Source organism: Suncus etruscus, chromosome 5 (assembly GCF_024139225.1).
Source record: "Suncus etruscus isolate mSunEtr1 chromosome 5, mSunEtr1.pri.cur, whole genome shotgun sequence".
Classification (NCBI taxonomy): Eukaryota; Metazoa; Chordata; class Mammalia; order Eulipotyphla; family Soricidae; genus Suncus; species Suncus etruscus.
Genome location: NC_064852.1, coordinates 88,694,608 through 88,718,987, shown reverse-complemented (window position 1 = coordinate 88,718,987; position 24,380 = coordinate 88,694,608). Strand labels below are relative to the sequence as shown.

The following is a 24,380-nucleotide window of genomic DNA, read 5'->3' as shown; positions in this document are numbered from 1 at the left end:
GAGCCAGGAGTAACCCCTGAGCGCTGCCGGGTGTGACCCCAAACTAACAAACAAACAAACAAAAACAAAAGAAAAGAAATCAAGATGGGAAGGAAAAATGAGAAAGGGAAGTGATTGGGGAAAGGAGTCAGGACGTAGGTTATATTAGTGGTGTGGGAGAGTGGGAGAGCTATATATCCAAAGCACACTCAATGCTGAAAACATGAAATCTAAGCTGCAACCACCAAACTTTTCTAATATGCTGCCAGATTGGCAGATGGGGTAGAAGAGGTATGTGTGGATGGTGGGAGCGGGGTGATGGAGTATGGGAGCACTGGTGATGAAAGTGAACAATGGTGTTGGGATTGGTGTTGAAGTATTATATGCCTATGATACCCCATTGTAACAATATTGCAAATCACAGTATATAAAAGGAAAAGAGAGAGGTAAAAGAAAAATGTTTGCCCTAGAAAGGAAAGACTTGGGAGGGAAACTGGAGACATTGGTGGCAGAAAATATACTATGGTGGAGGGTGTATGACTGGTACACAATCATGAACAACTCTGCAATTGAGAAAAAAGAAACTGTATTATGAACAATCTTGTAACTAGGTGTTTAAATAAATTAATTAAAAAAAAGAAGTACTATATGCCTTAAGCCCAACTATCAATAACTTTGCAAACCACCGTCCTTTAAGTATATATTAAAAAAAACAGTAAAAGGGTTTTTCTGGGGGCTTGAGCGATAACACAGTGGGTAGGGTGTTTACCTTGCAAACAGCTGACGCAGGTTCTTTCCCTGCTATCCCATATGGTCCCCTGAGCCTGTCAGGAATGATTCTGAGCACAGAGCCAGGAGTAATACTTGAGTGCCGTTAGGTGTGGCCTTCAAACCAGAAAAAAGCGGGGGGTGGGGGGAGGAGTTCTATATCTGTGTCCATGAGTGATATTGACTTGTTTTTCTTTTTTAAATAAGGTATGAGTGTTTTTTTTTTTTTTCTTTTTATGAGAGGATTACGAAGAAAATCTCTAGTTTGATCACTGTGCAATTCCAAGGAAGTACTATTAGCTTTGTCTTGTGTTACAGATAGGAAATGTAGATTTAAATCTTAGCTATATCATATCTTGTTTGTGTGACCCTGGACACATTACTGAATCTTTCTGAGCCATTTTATTTTTAATTTAAGAAGGGTTAATAATGGGATTAACATGAGAAAGGTATGAGATGATGATTGTATAGTTCTTGGTTTTATGGCATTATGCAATACTACTAGTTTTGCAGTAAACTTTGCAGAGGTAATGAAAGTATGGCCCACGGGCATTGTTTTCTCTCTTGCTTGGCAGCCAAATTGTCCCAGATCTGCAATGCACACGTGTGGGATGTGTACCTCACTCTCTGCCTCCACTCTTTCTCTCTGTTTCTTGGTGATTACTCTCAGTCTCAGGTAGGAGTCCTCAAACTGTGGCCCACCAAAAACTGGCCCTTAGTTCCCATTGAAATACTGCTAAGTTTTTTTTTCTTCCACTTTAAAATATGTATAGTATGCATAGGAATTTGTTCATAGGTTTTTTTTATAATTATCTTTATTTAAACACCGTGATTACAAACATGATTATAGTTGTATGATTACAGTCATGTAAAGAACACGCCCCTTCACCATTGCAACATTCCCACCACCAATTTCCCAGATCTCCCTCCTCCCCATCCCCCCCACACCTGTACTCGAGACAGGCTTTCTACTTCCCTCATTTATTCACATTGTTATGATAGTTTTTTTTTAAACTATAGTCTGCCCTTCCAACAATCTGAGGGACAGTGAACTCACCCCCTGATTAAAAAGTTTGAGGACATTTGCTTTATAGAAAGAGCTGTTGGGGCCGGAGAGATAGCACAGTGGTAGGGCATTTGCCTTACATTCAGCTGATCTGGGAGGGGGACCCACTTTGATTCCCGGTATCCTATATGGTCCCCTGGCTTTCCAGGGGTGATTTCTGAGAGCCAGGAGTAACCCCTGAGCACCCCTGGGTGTGGCCCAGAAACCAACCAATCAATCAATAAATAAGTTAAAAAAAATCAGAGTTGCAATAGTTCCTGAAGGTGGAAGCATAGCAGGACATACAGTCACTTTGACATTTTAATATTGAAATATTTAGGGAGGAAAGAAAGAATTCAGAGAATGAAGAGAACATTAGCAATTTCTTCTTGAATTCTCTTTCTCTTTCGCACACAACCACACACATATACACACACACGTTTTTTCATATTTCCTCTTTCTACACACAAAGCCTAGAGAATGAAAAGAATAGCAATTTCTTCTTGGTTTCTTTCTCTTTTTTTATTGTAAGAATTTATTCAAAAGACAAAATTGATCAACATAATGAGGTAAGCTAACATAACATAATATAGTGATATAACATAACATATAATATAATTGATATAATAATAATACATGTAAGTCAAAGAAAGTTTCTGATTAAAAACATATTTTTTTCCATAATGGCTTACATATCTTTCACAGTAGTATTTTAGATACATATTAACATTGGGTCAGGGGAATACCCATCACCAACTATGTCCTCCCCCCATCCCAGTTCCCTTTCTACAACCCATATACCCCACCATCACCTCCCGGGCTGCTAGAGTAGGTGGACCCCTCTTTGTCTGGCTTACTATTAGTGATCTCATATCTGTTTGGTCCTGAAACCCTTGTTTCCCCTTCATTCTATTGCTTTTCTTGCTTTCAAACTAAACCACATACCTCGATTTTTCTAGTTCTTTCCCTCTCTTACAGCCCCCTGCCTCAACCCTCTATCCCACACTGTGGCCACTGCTGTGGTGATTCTCCTTTGCAACTCCTTGTGGTGCTCTACAGAATCATGACCACAGAACCTTCTGTTTGCTTTGTTACCTTGGTAACAAATATTAAAACATTGGGTAAATGCATTCCTGTGTCAAAGACAAATTATCTGATATATTATAAGACTTTGCTGCATCCCAGAGTATCCATTAGGCTCATATTTAAGACTTTCGACATTTGTCAATTTGGAAACATTCCCCAAGAGACTAAAAAGTTTGTGTATAGATCTGTGTTACCTCCCTATCTTGCCACCAAAACTCTAGTTCCTGTACCCTAAAAATATACACACACAAATACATACATACATACATACATACATACATACATACATACATACATACATACATATAATTTTGGACTACATTCATCAGTGTTTATATCTTACTCCTAGCTCTGTGCTCAGAAATCTTTCTGGCAGGGATTAGGGGTGTTGAGTATTTAAACTGGTTTACTATACAATGCAGGTGCCATACCTGCTCTATTGTCACTCAGACCTCCCACCCGCCGCACCCTATACCATCTTATTCCTATCTTCCTGACTGGTGACTTTACTGTGCCCTTCTGCTGCACTGTTGTTTAGATACAGAACTTGGCTTGGGTTCATCTCTTATAGCTTAGTGCATGTAAAGTTTTTTCTACTTTGTATTTTTTCCATCTTTCCCTCAGCTTCAGTTCCATCTTATTTTGATTGGTCTGGGTAGGGGTAACTTTATCCTTAGTGACTTTAAGCAGATGGGGTTTCTGTTTTCAACTTTTCCTAGTGTTTGAAGACAATGCTTCTTTAAATGTGGTCTGTGGATGACCTGCCTTAGAATTTTCTAGGTGCTCTAGTGCTTTCTACATTTGTTTAATATGTAGATCCCAAGATTCTAATTTTTTTTGGCTAGAACTAGAAAAGCATTCACGATGCTGCATTGTGTTTTGTTTGCTTGCTTATGTTGTGAGAACCATACACTGGTGATGTTCAGGGGGTCTGAGTGTTGTAGGAGGATCAGACTAGGTTCTTGCATAGGACTTGTTGGTAGCCTACCAATCTAGCCACATCCTAGTTCCAGGGCATTGCTTTCAAGTGAGTACCTGAGATTATTTTTGTACTCTCAGGATCTTTGGTAATTATTAGTATTGTGATTAGGTATTGATTTTAGCGCCACCTTGCCGGCCCAGAACTCATGCCTTGTATAAAGGATGCCCTGGATTCCATTTCTTTCATTTCCCTCACACCTTGGGAGTGGCTCTTTAAAAATGGAAACAAGGGGCCGGAGAGGTGGCGCTAGAGGTAAGGTGTCTGCCTTGCAAGTGCTAGCCAAGGAAGGACCGTGGTTCAATCCCCCGGTCCCCCCAAGTCAGGGGCAATTTCTGAGTGCTTAGGCAGGAGTAACCCCTGAGCACCAAACGGGTGTGGCTCCCCAAAAAACAAAAAAACAAAAAAAATAAAAGGAAACAAAACCAAAAATATAACAAAGCAACCTGAGAAGATTGCTAAATAACTCAGGGGGTCTTTAGGGGACCTACAAAAAAGTCATCATGTAAATTTGTATGTGAAAAGTAATATTCCTTGGAAACTGAAAAAACTGTATTAATTTAAGGGGTAAACAGAGTATTTCAATTGCAGTGATGTGATTGTCATGCTTTTTATTAGTACATATATCACATCATATCATTTATTTGTCTCTGAACAAATTTAAGACTTGGAATTTGGGAATAGCTTATTAGAACAAATGCCTTGCAAGCAGGAGACTCTATAGTCTGTTCCTCAGCTGTTCCACTTGTGCAAGGATACAGCAAGCAGTACAACAAAGTGGACCACTGCTGATTAGCACCACAGCTCAATGTGCATTCCTGTATGCTGACCTCCAGGAAACATGTGAACAGGCATTGAAGTCAAGTGTGTTTCTCTCCATCTACATCACTACAACAGGAAAGTGAAATTAAAGGGGAAACCCCTCATTTTATTTTCTTCCATTTCTGATTGTCTGCCCTCTCCCATGGGCACTTGTAAATGTTTTAAACACATGTATATGAGTTATGTAAAATATGCATTGTTACTTCATGGTATGTATAATTTTAGATTTAATGGTTTATTTTTTTGGGGGGGGGTTTGAGGCCACACCCATTTGATGCTCAGGGGCTACTCCTGGCTAAGCGCTCAGAAATTGCCTCTGGCTTGGGGGACCATATGGGACGCCGGGGGTGGGGGGGGGATTGAACCGTGGTCCTTCCTTGGCTAGCGCTTACCTCTAGTACCACCTCACCGGCCCCAGATTTAATGGTTTTTGCCATAGATCTTCTTATTCCTCCTTTGGTGTTCACATAGTTAGAAAAATCTTTTCTTTTTCCTGTATTTGTTTAACATAATTCATTGCGTTGTTTTAATGAAATGTAGTTAAATCACTAATCCATTTCTCTTGTGATGCTTCTAGCTACGTTACAAACAGGGATCCAGAGAATATATCAGGCATGTTCCCTAATTGAATTCTATAAATTTCTCCTGATCATATCATCTCCAGGATTTTTGAACTGGGTCACTGAAATGGCATTTCCTATGAAAATGCAGTATATCACTATTCCATGGCTTCCCAGTAATGGGAGAATTCCTTATCTATATATTCTCACAACTTTATTTTTGGGGGAGGAGGAGGGACTTTAGATCATACCTCAGGGTGTTCAGGGGCTACTACTAGTAGTGTTTGGGCAACCATAGGTGGTGCCATTGATGATAGTGGGGTTGTCTGTATACAAAGCAAGAGCCTTTACCCTCCACTTTTTGGCCAGCCCAGCTTTATCTTAAATTGCACACTTCATTTGTTTTCCAATGTCTCATTGGAAAAGTTATATTTATTACACTGGTAACTAGGGCTTTAGAACTTAAAATGAAATATTGAGGGGAAAGTGATAGAATGAAATGTGAAGTGTTCTGTGATGCTCTCCAAGTTTTTGTAAGAAGCCTTACCATCTAGAATTGCAGAGATAACATTGCAGTTCCAGAGTCACTTATATTTAGGTATTATATGACTCATGTTATCTACACTTTGCTTGTAACCAAAGTTAAATGTAGAATATGAATAGTCTGATGTATGATGAGTAAAAAAGTCAAGACTCTTGGCTATTTCGATTGATTTTTTTTTTTTTTTTTCATTTTGTAGGGACCAGATTCAGCAGATGTTTAGAGTTTGGGGCAAATGGGTACTGGGGTTGAACCTAGAACCTCACACAGAAGCCATGTGCTTTACCATTTAATCCACATCCCTTAAACAGTTTTTCTCTGTGGGAAATAAAGTATAATTAGAAGATTGTTTAGAATTTAGAGTTATAAACAGACTTTAGGAGTTTTCTTTCCTTATTGTTCCTTTTATTTCTAACATAAACTCAGATACCATTATTTTTCAAGGAAAAGTATTACTAATGTTTTTCTTTTATATTTATAATATTTTATTTATAGCGTGAAATATAGTTTTAGGTATACAAGCGTGTCTCAGTGTTTATATATTTGAATAAACATAATGTCTAATATGTATACATTTGAATAATCATAATAAACCTAATTCTCATCTCTAGGCATATGATTACAGACTTTTCCTGTGATGTGAAGTTTTAAGATTTACTTACTCTCTTGATTGTACTCATTAGTGGGATATTAAAATAAAAGATAATATGGTAATAATGTTCAAAGACAAAAGGGGGCCAGGAGGACTAGTCTAGAGATAGAAAGCTTACCACAGATGGTGGGGAGTGTAGTTATGTCAAAGAAGGGATCGCTGTGACAGTGATAGTTGGAAATGATCACTCTGGACAAGAACAGGGTACTGAAGAAAAAATAAAAACAAAACAGCTGTATTTTGAACACTTATAAATGTTGGTGTTTAAAATAATTTTTAAAAATCTAAAAAATGATTCTGTCATGCTAGAGCAATGGTTCTCAAATAGTGGGGTGCACCCCCCAGGGGGACGCGATGCTCCATAAAGTGGGGGCGCGTTTGACCTTGGCAAACACTGTTATAACAAGCTAAGCCCCGTGTTTATGTCTCTGTATGTCTCGAACTGAGAGTTCCTGTGTCCTGCTTCAAACCCTGCTTCGAAATGAGCAAAACGTGCTCATTGTAGCCATTAATCCAGACATCATCTCTGATTAAAAAATCAGCTCAGGGGCCGGAGAGATAGCATGGAGGTAAAGCGTTTGCCTTTCATGCAGGAGGTCATCGGTTCGAATCCCGGCGTCCCATATGGTCCCCCGTGCCTGCCAGGAGCAATTTCTGAGCCTGGAGCCAGGAATAACCCCTGAGCACTGCCTGGTGTGACCCAAAAACCAAAAAAAAAAAAAAAAAAAAAAAAAAAAAAATCAGCTCAAATTATTTTATATATTTTTGTTTTGCAGGTTAAAGTCTTTTTTTTTTTTTGGATTTTGGTTTTGGTTTTGGTTTTTGGGTCGCACCTGGCAGTGCTCAGGGGTTACTCCTGGCTCTATGCTCAGAAATCGCCCCTGGCAGGCACGGGGGACCATATGGGATGCCGGGATTCAAACCACCGTCCTGCATGAAAGGTAAACGTTCTACCTCCATGCTATCTCTCTGGCCCAGGTTAAAATTGTTTTTAATAAAGATACTATTTATAGCCGCGCGGGGGCCGCAAAAAATGTTTTCTTCTTCCTAGGGCAACATGACAGAAAATAATTGAAAAGCACTGTGCTAGAGAGATAGCACAAGGGGTTAGGAGCTTTACTTTACATGCATCCAATCCCACTTTGATCTTCACACTGCTTCATGATCCTCTAAGCACCACTAGGAATGACCTCTGAGCAGAATCAAGAGAAAATTCCAGAACACTGCCGAAGTGTGGCCATAAAACCCTTCCATGCATCTTCCCGTTTCTCCTACCTTCAAAAGATTATTTTTCTCTTGGCAGTTTTCAAATGTGCAATGCAGTACTTGTTAACTATGATAAATTTTTTTGTCCCGAGAAGTGGTGGAATTTTGAGCCATCCTAAGCAATGTTCAGGGTAACTTCTGGCTCCGAGTACAGGGATCACTCCTTGTGGAGTTTGTGGTGCCAGGTATTGAACCTGGGTTGGCTATATAGAAGGCAGGTACCTTACCCGATGTACTCTCTCTTCAACACAACTATGCTTAATGCTTTAAATTAGCTTTTTTTTTTTTTTTTTTTGGTTTTTGGGCTATACCCCGCAGCGCTCAGGGGTTACTCCTGTCTCTATGCTCAGAAATCACTCCTGGCAGGCTCAGGGGACCATATGGGATACCGGGATTCGAACCGATCACCTTCTGCATAAGAGGCAAACGCCTTACCTCCATGCTATCTCTCCAGGCCCCTAAATTAGCTTTTATAGGAAGAAATGTGATCATTCCTGTATATTGTATTATCTGCTAAAATAATGGTTACATTTATTAAGCACCTGTATGTTCTAAGTGAGCACTGTTAGTATTTCAGCATACCTTTAGCTTTTTATTTTTTTATTTTTTATTTTTTGGATTTTCAGGCCACACCCATTTGATGCTCAGGGGTTACTCCTGGCTAAGTGCTCAGAAATTGCCCCTGGCTTGGGGGGACCATATGGGATGCCGGGGGATCGAACCTCGGTCCTGATCCTTGGCTAGCGCTTGCAAGGCAGACACCTTACCTCTAGTGCCACCTCGCCGGCCCCTGCTTTAATATCTAAAATAATGTATAGCTGTCAGATTATGTAGAGGTTAAGGAGCTTACCTTGCATCTCCCTGACTCTGATTTAATTCCCTGGCACTTTATGTCTCCTGATTTTTCCCAGCTGCTACTCCCAAACAGAAAACCAAATAATTATGTGAGTAGGCATTAATAATAAGAGAAGCCAGAAGGATTTTTAGTAATAGAAGCCAGAGTTATTTCATGTATAGGAATTTTGTAGCATATCTTTTTAAAGGCTTTTATTTTATTGATAAAACCTTGATTTTATCACTTTTGTTTTATTTTGGGGGGGGGTTGGGCCACACCCCTTTGACACTCAGGGGCTACTCCTAGCCATGCCTTCAGAAATCGCTCCTGGCTTTGACCATAGGGGACGCCGGGGGATCGAACTGCGGTCCGTCCTAGGCTAGTGCTTACAAGGCAGATAGATACCTTACCTCTAGTACCACTGCTCCAACCTCTTCACTTTTATTTTTTATTTTACATATATGATTTTTTTAGCTTATTTAAGTCTTGTTGGAATATTGTACAAGTAGATAATAAAGTTTTAATTACCACAAATTCCTTGATATGGTTTAATTTTTTTCTATTATACTACATATACTAAACTACATATGATACTACAGATTAATTTAAATTTAACTGATACTTCATCCCAGCATTGGAACTTAAGTTTGCAACTTTATCCCTAATTTTCAAAATATCCTGAGATCATATTTTCTTTTTTCACATTGTTTAACTTGGAAGAAATAAAATTTATTTTAATATAGTATTTTTCCTGAATTAGAATTTTTTTTAACCACATCTGATTAAGTCTGTCAGAATAGTTAAACAATTTAGAGCAATAATATGTACAGAGACTGAAAAGGGAAAAATGTCTTATTGGAGTGATAAATAAGGGACCTCTTCATAAGAATACTAACTCTAAATATTTCACTTAAAACTTGTGTTTTTAGTACTGGATAGGCAAACAGAGTAGAATACTGCCACCTTGTGTTTATGTGATGTTATTTTATGTCTTTCTTTTGTTCCTCCAATTAATTTATTGTGCTTTCTCACTGTTTGGTATTATGGCCAGATGTGTAATCGTGAAACATTTTTTTTCAACCAGTAAAATCAAGCCAGCTTTTTTTGTGGCAAGTGGAGAGGGTATTATATTTTGAAGACATTAAATTTGGAGTAACCCATATAGGCAAATCTGGAAGATCAGTCTTGTTAATGAACTTTATAGCCCCAGCCAGTTGAAAATTGAATCCGTTTTAAATCATAAGAAAACTGATTAATTTTGGAGTAAATTTTTATATCAGTACTGTTGTACTTTGGAGTTATTCTTTTGTTTTGTTTTGTTTTTGGGTCAGTCACACCTGGCAGTGCTCAGAGGTTACTTCTGGCTCTACGCTCAGAAATCGCTCCTGGCAGACTGCAGGGGGTGGGGGTGGGGGAACCATATGTGATGGTGGGATTCGAACCACCATCCTTCTGCATGGAAGGCAAACACCTTACCTCCATGCTATCTCTCCGGCCTCTGGAATTATTCTTAACTGCAGAATTTATTCATAGTATAATATAGATAAAGAAAGTATAGTACACAAAACTTACTTTATGCAGCCATATTCTTTGATTTTCTTTTTTCCTTTATTTAAACATCTTGATTACATATATGATTGTGATTAGGTTTCAGTCATGTAAAGAACACCCTCTTCACTAGTGCAACATTCCCACCACCAATGTCCCAATCTCCCTGCATCCCACCCTACCCTCACCTGTACTCCAGACAGGCTTTCCAGTTCCCTCATTCATTCACATGGTTATGGTAGTTCTCTGTGTAGTTATTTCTATAGCTGCACTCACCACTCTTTGTAGTGAGCTTCATGAAGTGAGCTGGAAGTTCCAGCCCTCCTCTCATTGTCTCTGAGGATTGTTGCAAAAATGACTTTTATTTTTTTAAAACCCATAGATGAGTGAGACTATTCTGCATCTCTCTCTCTCCCTCTGACTTATTTCACTCAGCATAGATAGATTCCATGTACATCCAGGTATAGGAAAATTTCATGACTTCATCTCTCCTGACGGCTGCATAATATTCCATTGTGTATATGTACCACAGTTTCTTTAGCCATTCGTCTGTTGAAGGGCATCTTGGTTGTTTCCAGAGTCTGGCTATTGTGAATAGTGCTGCAATAACTATAGGTGTGAGGAAGGGGTTTTTGTATTGTATTCTTGTGTTCTTAGGGTATATCCCTAGGAGTGGAATAGCTGGGTCGAACGGGAGCTCAATTTCCAGATTTTGGAGGAATCTCCATATCGCTTTCCATAGAGGTTGGACTAGATGGCATTCCCACCAGCAGTAGATAAGAGTTTCTTTCTCTCCACATCCCCGCCAGCACTGATTGTTCTCATTCTTTATGATGTATGCCAATCTCTGGTGTGAGATGGTATCTCATCGTTGTTTTGATTTACATCTCCCTGATGATTAGTGATGAAGAGCATTTTTTCATGTGCCTTTAGGCCATTTGTATTTCTTTTTTTTTTTTTTTATCAAAGTGTCTGTTCATTTCTTCTCCCCATTTTTTGATGGGATTAGATGTTTTTTTCTTATAAAGTTCTGTCAGTGCCCTGTATATTTTGGATATTAGCCCCTTATCTGATGGGTTTTGGGTGAATAGTTTCTCCCACTTGGTGGGTGGCTCTTTGATTTTAAAGTTTTCCTTTATGTAAAATTCAGAATTACTATAATAAAAGCATGTAATAGTGCTTTACAAAGATTGATATGATGTCAAATGTGTTTAAGTCAGTCAGTTGACCTGAGGGCCTGACTTAGCTTGATTTCAGGTATGCATGATTTCAAGTATTAACCCCTCTAAAGAACCTTATTTGCTTTCTAATGAGACTTCCTTGGATTTCTAATGTGACAGTGTTGAGTTTTGGGGGAAGATGAGTATACTGGTGATGCTGTAATTATATGCACTAGGAATCATTACTAGTAGTATTGTTAACCATAGAATCTCAATGAAAAAAATCATGTTTGCTTTCTTTCTGATGTTAACTGCTAGTTTGCCTATAGCTATGAATTGTGGGCCCTTCTCTGGGTATGAGTATTTTTTTTTTTTTCTTTTTGGGAGAAATTGAATGATTCAGAAGTTGATTTTAGTACTATCTTCTTAAATGAATGCTTCTTTTAAAAAAGCTAATTAGGTCACTATAAAAGGAATAAAGCTCACAATTTTAGAGGTACAACAGATTCAGAGATTTATTAATGAAGTGATATTCTTGTTTTTTTTGTTTTAGTTTTTGTTTTGGGCCACACCTGCTGACATGATGTGCTCAGAAATCACTCCTGGCTCAGGGGACCATATTGGAAGCCGGGGATTGAACTCAGGTCTGTCCTGGGTCAGCTGTGTGCAAGGCAAATGCCCTACCTGTGTGGTCAGGGCTTACTATTGATTGTCTTTGTGCTCAGGGATCCCCCTGGCAGGTATTCAGAGACCATATATGGTGCTGAGCATTAGTTAGCCATGAGCAAAGGGACCAGTTTATTTGTTGTATTGTATCTTGGGCCCTCAGATACACTTTTACACTTTTTTTTTTTTTTTTTTTTTTAATCTGCTGTGGTCCTTTCTAACCCTTGGTTATCTGTCCAGGCAAAAGCTGTATTCTAAAGCAGCTTGCCTCCAAATATCTGCAACCTCGGGCTTTTTGCCTGTAATGGGCTAGGAGGAGGCATGGCCCCCTCCCCAAACATGCAGACAAGATACGTTCAAATTCATCTTTGAAGGGGGAATGTAGGGGGAGTGTCAGTGTTTCTACTGTAGATCTTCTATAGTGCTTATTCTGTCAGCTGAATTGTGTCCCCACCCCCCAAGGACAAGTGGGGCCCTCATCGCAGGATCACTGCAGATGCCAATAACTAAGACCAGGTGCTGCCACAGGGGTAACTCCCAGGATGTTCTTATAAAAAGGAGGTAAAGGGAGTTCAAGCAGAGCTATACAGAGAGGAATGCCATGAAAAGTGAAGATCAGTGCCAAGGCCGAAGCTAGGAGAGTGGCGCTGACCAGTGCCCTCTCTTTCACAGCAGGTGCTGCCCTTGAGCCTTTCCAACCCCCCAGAGCTATTGTTGGATAAAGTTGTGAGGGTGACATGGGGCATCCTCACCTTGTATGGTGAAAGCTGGAGAATGAAGGTCGAGTAGGCTCAGTTGAGAGTGGACAGTTTGCCAGGGCATCAGTAGTGGTTAGATCCACATTGCCCATCCAGCTTGCTCTGTGGGTCCAGGTGTCTTCACCTGAAGTTTTGTGTTTTCCTATAGAAAATTGTTTTTGAGAATTTTATAATGGCGAGTTTTACTCTATATTGGGTGATAATTTATAGAACTCATCTATAAACCCAGTCTCTGGATTGATGCTTGAGATATTTTTGAACAGTTTTTTTATTGATAGCAAACTCTCTCTCTCTCTCTCTCTCTCTCTCTCTCTCTCTCTCTATATATATATATATATAATTTTTATTTTTATTTTTTGGTTTTTGGGTCACACCCATTTGACGCTCAGGGGTTACTCCTGGCTATGCGCTCAGAAATCACCCCTGACTTGGGGGGACCATATGGGATGCTGGGGGATCGAACTGCTGTCCATCCTATGCTAGTGCTTGCAAGGCAGACACCTTACCTCTAGCGCCACCTTCCCGGCCCCGCAAACTATAATTTTAACAATGATGGCTGCTACCAAGTCTACACCTGGTAGTGTCTGGGGATAAGGTGGTTCTGGACTCAAACCAAGGATTCTGTACATGCCAGGCATGTATGTACCCCAGCCTTTGTAGCTATATTACCCTGGCCTTTAAAATTATTTTTTTTCCTTCCCTTCTCTTTGCATTGCTGTTCTTGTGATGATCAGGATCAACTGCATACATGATTGGCTGTGGTAATGCCCTTTATGTGCTTCTCACATGGTACTGGCTGCAGTGTGGCCAAAAACTACTGCATCAGGGATCACAGAGAGCAGAGCGGCTAGGAGTGTGCAGAGCATGTGATAGTACCATTGATGGAGCATGGGACCTTATGCTTCTAAGACAGACATTCTAAGCTACTAAGTTATTGCTCTGGACTAAACTAATTTTAAACAACAGTATAACTTTGAAAATAACTTAAAAAAGAGAATGGTTTATTTTTCTTAATTGTAGATATAGATGGAGGTTTGAATACTTAATTTGCCTATATTTGTTATGTTAATGTTCTACTTTTTTGAAAAATTTAAAATGGGTGAAATATGGCACATTGTCATTTTCTTCAAAATTGTGAAGAACTGAATACTTTTTAATGAATACATCCTTATTTAATTTTCTTTTTTTTTTTTTTTTTTTTTTTGGTGGTTTTTGGGTCACACCCAGCACTGCTCAGGGTTTTTTCCTGGCTCCGTGCTCAGAAATTGCTCCTGGCAGGCACGGGGGACCATATGGGACTCTGGGATTTGAACCGATGACCTTCTGCATGAAAGGTAAACGCCTTACCTCCATGCTATCTCTCCAGCCCCACATCCTTATTTAATTTTCTTTTAAAACTTAATGTAGGACCATTGAGATAGCGAGGAAGTTAAGTGACTTGGATGTGGCTGTGGCAGCCCATGATTCTGGTTTGAATTCCTGCCATCATATATGGTTCCCTGAGCACCATCAGAGAGAGATCTGTCATGAGAACAGAGCCAGGAAAAGCCCCTGAGCACTACTGGGTATCTCCCAAAATCCACAACTAGTAGTACTCAGGTTACTCCTGCTCTGCACTGAGGAATTACTCCAAGTGGCGCTTTTGTGACTATATTAGATATGATCACTCTGGCCACAAAGAGTGTTTAATGCAATAAATAGCTTTCTGCTGGGCTGGAAAGATAGCACAGCTTTAGGGCATTGCATGATTCAGCCGATTCAGGACAGATGTTGGTTTGAATCCTGGCATCCCATATAGTCCCCCGACAGGCCTGCCGGGGCAATTTTTGAGCACAGAGCCAACATTAACCCCTGAGCACCACTGGGTGTGACCCCAAAATAATAAATAAATAAATAAATAACTTTCTGTGTTGAGGATTCTGTGTTGAGTTTTCAAGTATTTTCATCATAAACTTCACATTGGATTTGCAGTAAGATTTATCATCAATTTATTTCAGTGATATCATGCTAAATAAATATTTAGTGCAGACGAACTCAGTACTCGAGTGTGGCTATTATGTCTCCAAAGGCCCAGATTTAATTCTTATGTAATGTGTGGCATTGAATGACTTTATTAGTGAACTTGATGAAAATAATTTTTTGAGGCATATGGAATTGGAAGGATGTAGATAATTTGTAAACTCAGTACTAACTTTTTAAAAAAATATCTTTATTTAAACACTGTGATTACAAACATGATTGTAGTTGAGTTTCAGTCATAAAAAGAACACCTCTCTTCATCAGTGCAACATTCTCATCACCAATACCCCCATCTCTCTCCCCTCCCCTGTCTGTATTCAAGACAGGCTTTCTACTTCCTTCACTCATTGACATTGTTATGATGGTTATCACTGTAGTTATTTCTCTAACTGCACTCACCACTTTTTGTGATGAGCTTCATATTGTGAGCAGGTCCTTCAGGTCCTCATCTCTGGGAACTATTTCAATAATGTCTTTTATTTTTCTTAAAATCCATAGATGAGTGAGTGACTATTCTATGTGTGTATGTGGTTTTCTCTGACTTATTTCACTTAACATAATAGATTCCATGTACATCCATGTATAGCAAAATTTCATGACTTCATCTCCTGATGGCTGCATAATATTTCATGTGTATATGTACCACAGTTTCTTTAGCCATTCCTCTGTTGAAAGGCATCTTGGTTGTTTCCAGAGTCTGGCTATTGTAAATAGTGCTGCAATGAATATAGGTGTGAGGAAGGGATTTTTGTATTGCATTTTTGTGTATATCTCTAGGAGTGGTATAGCTGGATCATATGAAAGCTCAATATCCATTTTTTGTTTTTGGTTTTTCAGACTACACCCATTTGATGCTCAGGGGTTACTCCTGGCTAAGCGCTCAGAAATTGCCCCTGGCTTGGGGGGACCATATGGGACGCTGGGGGATCGAACTGCGGTCCTTCCTTGGCTAGAGCTTGCAAGGCAGACACCTTACCTCTAGTGCCACCTCGCCGGCCCCAATATCCATTTTTTTTTTAGGAATCTCCATATTGTTTTTCATAAAAACTGGACTAGACAGCATTCCCACTAGCAGTGAATCAGAGTTCCTTTCTCCCCACATTCCCTCCTTCACTGATTTTTGTTCTTTTTGATGTAAGCCAGCCTCTGTGGTGTGAGGTGGTACCTCTTTGTAGTTTTGATTTGCATCTCCCTGATGATTAGTGATGTGGAACATTTTTTTATGTGCCTGTTGGCCATTTGTATTTCTTCTTTGAGAAATCGTTCATTTTCCTCCCCATTTTTTGATGGGGTTAGATATTTTTCTTGTAAAGTTTTGTCAGTACCTTGTATGTCTTCGATAATAGCCCTTAAAACTGTTCAGCCACTTGCAAAAAACCGAACTCAGATCTCCATCTAGCACCCTGCACAAAAGTCAAATGCAAACGGATTAAAGACCTTGATATCAGACCCGAAATTATAAGGCGTATAGAACACCACATTGGTAAAACACTCCAAGACATTGACACTAGGGGCCAGAGAGATAGCACAGCGGTAGGGCATTTGCCTTGCAAGCTGCAGACCAGGACCTATGGTGTTTCGGTGTCAAATCCCGGCATCCCTGCCAGGAGCAATTTCTGAGCAAAGAATCAGGAGTAACACCTGGGCACTGCCAGATGTGGCCCACAAAACAAAACAAAACAAAAAACCAAACCAAAACAAAAAAAGACATTGAGACTAAAGGCATCTTCATGGAGGAAACAGTACTTTCTAAACAAGTAGAAGCAGAGATAAACAGATGGGAATATATTAAGCTGAGAAGCTTCTGTACCTCAGAGGAAATAATTTCTAGGATATAAAAGCCACCCACAGAATGGGAGAAGTTATTCACCCAATACTTTTTAATTTACTTTATTAAAAGTGCCTCTTAATAGTATGTCATTATTAGTAAATCTATCTTGTGAATTAGATATTTTATAAGCTTGCTAGTTGTGATTTTTTTCCTAATATACACTAAGTTTTGTTTGCTGTGAAATGAATTTATTTTATTTCCAAAATCACTTAGACCATACAACATTGTAAACTTAGTAATATGTACCCAACAAAGCCAATTTTGTAGTCTTAACATATTTTCCTTTTGATCTTATTTTTTCAGTGCAAAGTACTTAGTGGTCTTAGCTCTCAATAAAAGTATTGTTCATTCATGAGAATAGTTTCATATTTAGAAATATTAATATAGAATTTTTTTTACTTTTTTAAAATTAATGTTATACTAATGGGATAAATTTTTGGTGAAAGTTAATAGTTAATATTTGTTTTGAGATGCATGGCACCAGTCTCATTTTTATATATTCTTTTTTTACTAGGCAAGAAGTTATGAAATGGAATGGATGGGGATACAATGATTCTAAATTTATCATAAATAAGAAAGGCCACATTGAGTTGACTGGCAAAAGGTAACTTTGGTTTATTTTTTTTTATTTCTTTTTGTTGTTTTCTTCCTATGAAAAATTAAAACATAATACTACATTTTAAATAATGAGCTAATAAAATGATTCCTTCTTTGATTTTAATATTACCAACATTTTTCTTTATTTTTTCTGAAGTATTTAAAATGCTGACACTGTTGTGTTACTTATTAATATTTATATATATATATTTCTTGAAAATAAGGGCCTAATAATTATACCCTTATTAAATAAGCCTTATTAAATAAGTTTGTAAAGATAGTATAGTAGGTAATGTGCTGGCTTTGCCTAGGCCTGATTTGAGTTGGATCCCCTGATATGGTTTCCTCAGCCCTGCTAAGAATGCAGAGCTAGGAGTAAGCTAATGGCATGCCCTCCCCCCCAAATAAAATAAAAAATAAAGGCCGAATATTATTCTCATGATAATGTAATTGGCCCAAACCAGAGACATTTTGCAATCTTATAATTATAGATATCCAGTTTATATTTATATTGCCCCAACGTTTGAAAGATTCTGTTTTATAGATAGTATATTTGAATTAAGATCTTAAATAATATTTATAGTTATCCTACCTACCACTCTTTATATGTTGACTGGTTTTGTTTGCTTTATTTGACATTACTTGATTTAAATGAATTTCATTTTGAAGTCTGAGAATTTACATTTAGGTATAGGTCATGGAAGGTGAACAATTTTAGATCTATGGGAGTATAAGTAGTACTTTAAGCATAGGTTTATGAGATATATTTAGGGGAGAAGTGATCTTTTATGTTTTAGAAAAAAATTTTGTACTGTATTGATAAGAATTCTTGGGGCTGGAAAAATATTACAGTTGCAAGGGTACTTGCTTTAGAGAGGTTGACCTGGATTCATCCCAGGTATCTCATATGGCTCCTTGAGCACTGCCAAGAGTAATTCCTGTGTGCACAGCAAAAGTAAGCTCTGAGCATCACTCGGTACGGCCCAATAGCCTACTTCCAAATAAAGAATTCTAAGGAGTATTTGTATTATTACTGTCCCAGAGACAGAGTTGTAAGATGAGTTTTAAATTTAAGCAACTTCAGAGCGAAATATTGAATACAAATATGTTGTATTTGAATGTTAGCTCTGAAAAGTTAAAAATATTGATGATATATACAGTTGGATACGAAAATGGATATAAAAATGGTTAAAGCACATTTTTTGCATGTATGCAAACTATGTTTGATCCCCAACACTGAAAAAAATTGGACTTTGACTAGTAAAATGCAATGATTTTGTTGTAAAGCAAAATAAATAACTTCACTAAAAGAATAAAACTTTCTTACTGATAATTTCAACATAAGGACATAATATTAAATTACTTAAAATTTATCTAAGCATATTAATGATTAATGGGCATTAATCCTCTCCTTCCCTTTCTTAACTTGATGTGTAGGCCTTTAATTAAGATTGCAGGTTGCGTGTAAAAACATTAGGGATGGGGCCAGAGCAGTGGCGTAATGGTAGAGCCTTTGCCTTGCATATGCTGACCCAGGATGGGTCACGGTCGATCCCCTGGTGTCCCATATGGTCCCCCAAGCCAGGAGTGATTTCTGAGCACATAGCCAGGAGTAACCCCTGAGTGTCACCAGGTGTGGCTCAAAAACCAAAGAAAAAAAAAGTTTAAAAAAAATTAGGGGGACCGGAGAGATAGCATGGAGGTAAGGCATTTGCCTTTCATGCAGAAGGATGGTGATTCGAATCCCGGCATCCCATATGATCCCCCATGCCTGCCAGGGCTGATTTCTGAGCATAGAGCCAGGAGTAACCCCTGAGGGCTGCCGGGTGTGACCCAAAAACCAAAAAAAAAAAGGGGGGGGGATTTGCCCTTTTTATCTTGATGCCTCTGTACCTTAGGATGACTGGAGCTCTTGTGCTAGCATAGGGTAGAAACTGACTGTGGCAGTAGGAAGTAGAGAAGATGCTGTTAGAGTACCACACATTTGTGCCTCCTGATTCTTCAGGATTTCTGATGTCAAAGCTGAAGAGCTGCCAGAAAATTAACAACCATTTTCTCTTCTAAACCAGCTCCACAATTGGGATTTTCCAAGACCACGTACTCTGCCACTGGGCCACATTCCTGGCTCTAAATGCCTGGAATTAAAACCAGAGTCTGGCCCATGTAAGGTGTTATATTTTGCTACTTAGCTATATCCACAAGAAATTTTTTGAAAACTATTTAAGGTTTTTGATGGAATTCCAAATAATGGAACAGTCTTTTTTTTTTTTTTTTTTTTTACAATGGTTGTTAAATGGAAATTTTTTCTGATGAAAGAGACAGAGAAGGCAAGGTATAGACCCACGATGGCGAACCTATGGCACGTGTGCCAGCGGTGGCACGTGGGAAGGTCTGCAATTAAGATATGCGGCATGTGCTGCATAGTTTTTAGATACTACTAAAATCTTGTTATTAAGGTTTAATTGATATGCTGGCACTTTTGAGGAAATTCTTTGGTTTTGTGCGGCAGTTTGGGCACGCGGGCTCAAAAAGCATGGATGCTTCAAACCCTCTCCTAGCTGCTTTTCACTACATTTTTACTTGTTCACTAACCTGAGCATTCTCCGAAACCCTCTTCTCTTTAATTTTTATGGGGTATTCATTACATAGGCCTGAATTATTAACTTGCTGGCCATTGGCAATTACATTCAGTCTCTAACTCTCTTCACTTCTCTGTTGATTAGGAGGGTGCAATGAGGTGAAAGTCACCTTTTCTTGGCATTTCTTGCAATCTGCTCCATCTTGTTTGTTTGTTTTTTTATAAGTTGCCCCCCTTTTTGGGGGGGGGTTGGCCAAACCCGGTGATGCTCAGGGGTTACTCCTGGCTATGTGCTCAGAAATTGCTCCTGGCTTGGGGGACCATATGGGATGCTGGGGGATCGAACCACGGTTCATCCTAAGCTAGCACGCGCAAGGCAGATAGATGCCTTACTTCTTGTGCCACTGCTCTGGCCCCTATAAGTTGCTCTTTTAACAAGAGACACTTTTTTTTTTAATTTTTTAATTTTTAATTATGAGAACAAAGATGCAAAGAAAGAGGACAAGGTAAAGTTACAGTGGAAGGACAATCACCCTTAACATAATTCTCAGAAGTCCCCTTGCTGATACCTTAACTTTGAACTTTCAGCCAAAGAACATTAAGATAAATAAAACAGAATCCATGTACAATTACTTTGCCCCTCAAGTCCCCAGATTGTAACACATTATAATATTTCTTAACAGCACACAAGCAATCTAAAGCCATAAAACTTACGTAACTCCTTAAACATTAGAGGCATAGTATTTTTTACAGTTCCATGTACATGCATATTAGCTTAAGTTAACCTCAAATTTTAAGTGGTTTTTTTTTTTTAAGGATTAGAGTCAAAGAAGTAAAAATGGTGTTAGAGTGGCAATTGTTGTTTGCATAGGCCCACCAAAATATGAGGGGCATGGAAAGGAATAACCTTGACCTAAATACAAAGAGACCCTACCCCTGAAGTTTCCTTGCTAAGACCAAGTCTAGGCTCCAGGCAAGCTAGATCGTCCAATCTAAGACATTGTGTAGTGCCAACACACTTTTCACACAGTCTCTGTTGTTGGTATCATGTTTCTGTATTAAAGATCCTGGAATCTGCATATCCTACATTGAAGTCAGAATGTGGAGTGTCCAACAAGAGACACTTTCATTATTCATCACACTTAGGAAATTACAAAGCTCTGAGGAAGACTCTGTAAACCAGGAATTGGATGAAAACCAAATATGAGAAATAACTTAGTTATATCAGTGACCAAAATGTTTCTCATAGATCATGGTATCATGGATTCTATTATTTTTATTACAGTGTAGGTATTATGTTTGAGATACTTATACGCAAAGTTACTGCTGGAGGTTTTAGTTTGCTAAATTTTTTGCGGGGGTGAAGGGCAGTAGGAGAGGAGGGAGCTACACCCTATGGTACTTCCTGGCTCCTATGCACAGGGCTCACTCCTGGGTGGTGCTCACATGTGATCATATATTCTGGGGATTGAACTCAGCATTCTACATGCAAACATGTGCTCTAGCTTGTTGATTATTTCTTCTGCCCTTTGAATATTGTTAGTGATAGGTTGTGGTGGTTAGATTCTGCTATATTCCTTTGAAGAGGCTCTTTTTCTCTCCTTTAAAAAAATAACTTTAAATCGAGCAATTAGCTCAGCTGCTCTCAGACTACTACCGTATTTTCTGGTGTATAAGACGACTTTTGAAACAAAAAAATGTCAACCAAAAATCGGGGGTCGTCTTATACGCCGAGTATATCCCGAAAAATGTTTCAATATGCCGCTAAACGAAAATTGTCTGAATATTGCCACAAAACGAATTTTCCAACTCGATCCTGCACCAATCACTGCAAGGCTGCTCGGATCGCCTCTCTTACTCAGCCAATCCAAGCAGGCTTTTTATGCATGCAAATTAGACAATGTTCTGGACCAGAATCTACACTGTAAAAAGCCTGCTCAGATTGGCCAGAGTCAGAGAAGAAGTCTATTACAGTATAACGTTTGAACCTTTGCTTGTTGTGATTGACTCACTGTAGTACACAGTTGCAGCACAGGAACGTTCTGTCTGATACAGGGAATATAGGCCTAAACCTATGTTTTAACTGCAAAATTAGGGGTCGTCTTCTATGCCCAGTCATCTTATACGCCGGCAAATATGGTAGATCTAGCACTGACCTCTCCCTCGCCTTGGTAAGCAGTTATCTATTCACTTCTCTCTCTCTCTCTCTCTCTCTCTCTCTCTCTCTCTCTCTCTCTCTCTCTCTCTCTCTCTCTCTCTCTCTCTCTCTCTCTCTCTCTCTCTTTTTTGGTTTTTGGGTCACACCCGGCAGGGCTCAGGGGTTAATCCTGGCTCTACGCTCAGAAATCGCCCCTGGCAGGCTCAGGGGACCATATGGGATGCCAGGATTCTAACCACCGACCTTCTGCATGCAGGGCAAATGCCTTATCTCCATGTTATCTCTCTGGCCCCCTATTCACTTCTATTAAGTTTAGCTGGGCTGTTTAGGATCTGCTGTGCACATATATAAATCAGTCAGTAAACAAGAGTTTATACATTAGTCCTGCTTTAACTCTCTTGTGCTGTGATGTCCATTTACCCTTTTATGGTACTGGTTGGATCTTTCTTTCAGGCTAAAACTCTGTTTAAAAAAATAAGCAACAACAATCTCCCTTCTCCCTGAAAGGTAATATGTAGTTTCTTTCCAAATGTGGAAAATTCCCCGCCCCCGATTTTTTGTTATTGCCTGCTTTGGGTCTGTTACTGTTTCTTTTGTACAGTTTTGTTTGGGTTTTGGTTTTGTCCAGGCTTCATAGAAATATGTGGGAGGATTGGTTTGGTAGGAATTGCTCGGCCAGAATTAGAATCTCAGATTTAAATTTAAAGCCAAAGAGATAGTACAGAGTTCATGGTGCTTGCTTTGTACCCACTGAGTGTGGTTCAATCCCCAGCATCATCTATGGTCTGTGTACTGCCAGGAATGACCCTGTGCACAGAATTAGTTGAGTAAGTCCTGAGTGCCAGCAGTTGTGGCTTTCCAGATTTTTAAATAAAGATGCTTTCCTTTAATGTTTTATCTTCATTGTACCCTAGGTATCCTCTTAGTGGCATGGTTTTACCAGCCTTTAGAGATTGGATCCAAAATACCCTTGGAGTAAGTTTGGAACATAAAACTACCTCTAAAGTAAGCAAATAAGAATATTACTAACATATTTAATTGTATTTTTGTTAGGTTTATATTTGCTATTTTTACACAATTTACAGAAAAGTAAAAACTTGATGATATGAATGACAGTTTGCATGTTATGTAGTGTGCATGTTATGTAAATGAATCTAGAAAATTTAAACTGTATGCAAAAGGTACTTCTTTAGATTATGATTTTGATGTGATGATGATGATTTGATAACAGCAATGATTTTGTTTTGGCTTCGTACTTTTGTATGTCTTGATAATTGTATATACATTCCATATGTACAGGAAGTTTATACTATGTTTCCCACTGTCCAACATCTTAAGGATTGTAGGTACTTCTGAGTGTTTATTATATTCACCTATAATATATAGTTATCTTCGGGGCTGGAGTGATAGTACATGGTAGGGCATTTGCCTTGTACATGGCCGACCCAGGATGGACCTGGGTTCGATCCCTGGCATCCCATATGGTCCCCTAAGCCTGCCAGAGTGATTTCTGAGTGCAGAGCCAGGAATAACCCATCAGCACTGCTGGGTGTGGCCCAAAAACCAAATATATATTGCTAGCTTTTATTCAAACTGAATTGTTTTAGCTTTTTTTTAAACAATATTTCTCATTAATTTCATTATTTGCTATTACCCTTTTTGACAATGATACACTCCACATGCTATATTCATGAAAGCTATTACATGAATTTTATATATACTTTTAATCTGTTTTTGAACCTTATAGTTTTTAATAACTTAACAAAATAGTAATCTGTATATTTTGTTTGGGTCAATCCTTTCCTATAGGGTAAGGAATCATGAGGATAAGATTTTTTTTCTTGTTTAATATATTGCTCTATCCTCAGTACCTACATTGTAAAAGGCACTCAGTATTTAGTATATAATTTGTAAACTGAAAAATATATAAAATCATATATTTTTCTTGGTGCATTTTAATTTTATTTTTTCTGTGTCATATTACACAGGAGCTCAGCGCTCCTGTCTCTCTATGGTCAGAAATTGCTCCTGGCATGCTCGGGGGATCATATGGGATGCTGGGATTCGAACCACCGTCCTTCTGCATGCAAGGCAAACACCTTACCTCCATGCTATCTGTCCGGCCCATATCACAGCTTTTTTTTTGGGGGGGGTCACACCCAGAAATGCTCAGGAGCAATACCTGGCTCTATGCTCAGAAATCGCCCCCAGCAGGCTTGGGAGACCATATGGGATGCTGGAATTCAAACCATAGTCCTGCATGCAAGGCAAATGCCTTACCTCCAAGCTATCTCTCTGGCCCCATCACAGCTTTTTTATATTTGGCTTGATTTAACTAGTTCTTATGTACTAGTGGTTCTTTTCACAAAAATGTTCTCATCTAATATTCCTGTGTACTTTTGGTGGTGATTATGTTATTTGACAGGTAGAATCTAGGTTCATAAAGTTGTAATACTTGTGCAATGTTATATAGCTTCAAAATTGAAGATTTATTTTTTATGTTACCTTTAGGTGAACTTATCAAATTTAAGA

The 24,380-nt window shown here is 38.8% G+C and overlaps 1 protein-coding gene across 1 annotated transcript in view; it reads left to right on the top strand.

Moving 5' to 3' along the window:
* AGPS (alkylglycerone phosphate synthase) overlaps window positions 1-24,380 on the top strand; it is a 162,668-nt gene that overhangs the window by 33,435 nt on the left and 104,853 nt on the right. Inside the window, 2 exon segments of the mRNA XM_049773405.1 lie at window positions 17,030-17,119; window positions 22,763-22,853. Of these exon segments, the coding sequence (XP_049629362.1) occupies window positions 17,030-17,119; window positions 22,763-22,853 (181 nt within the window).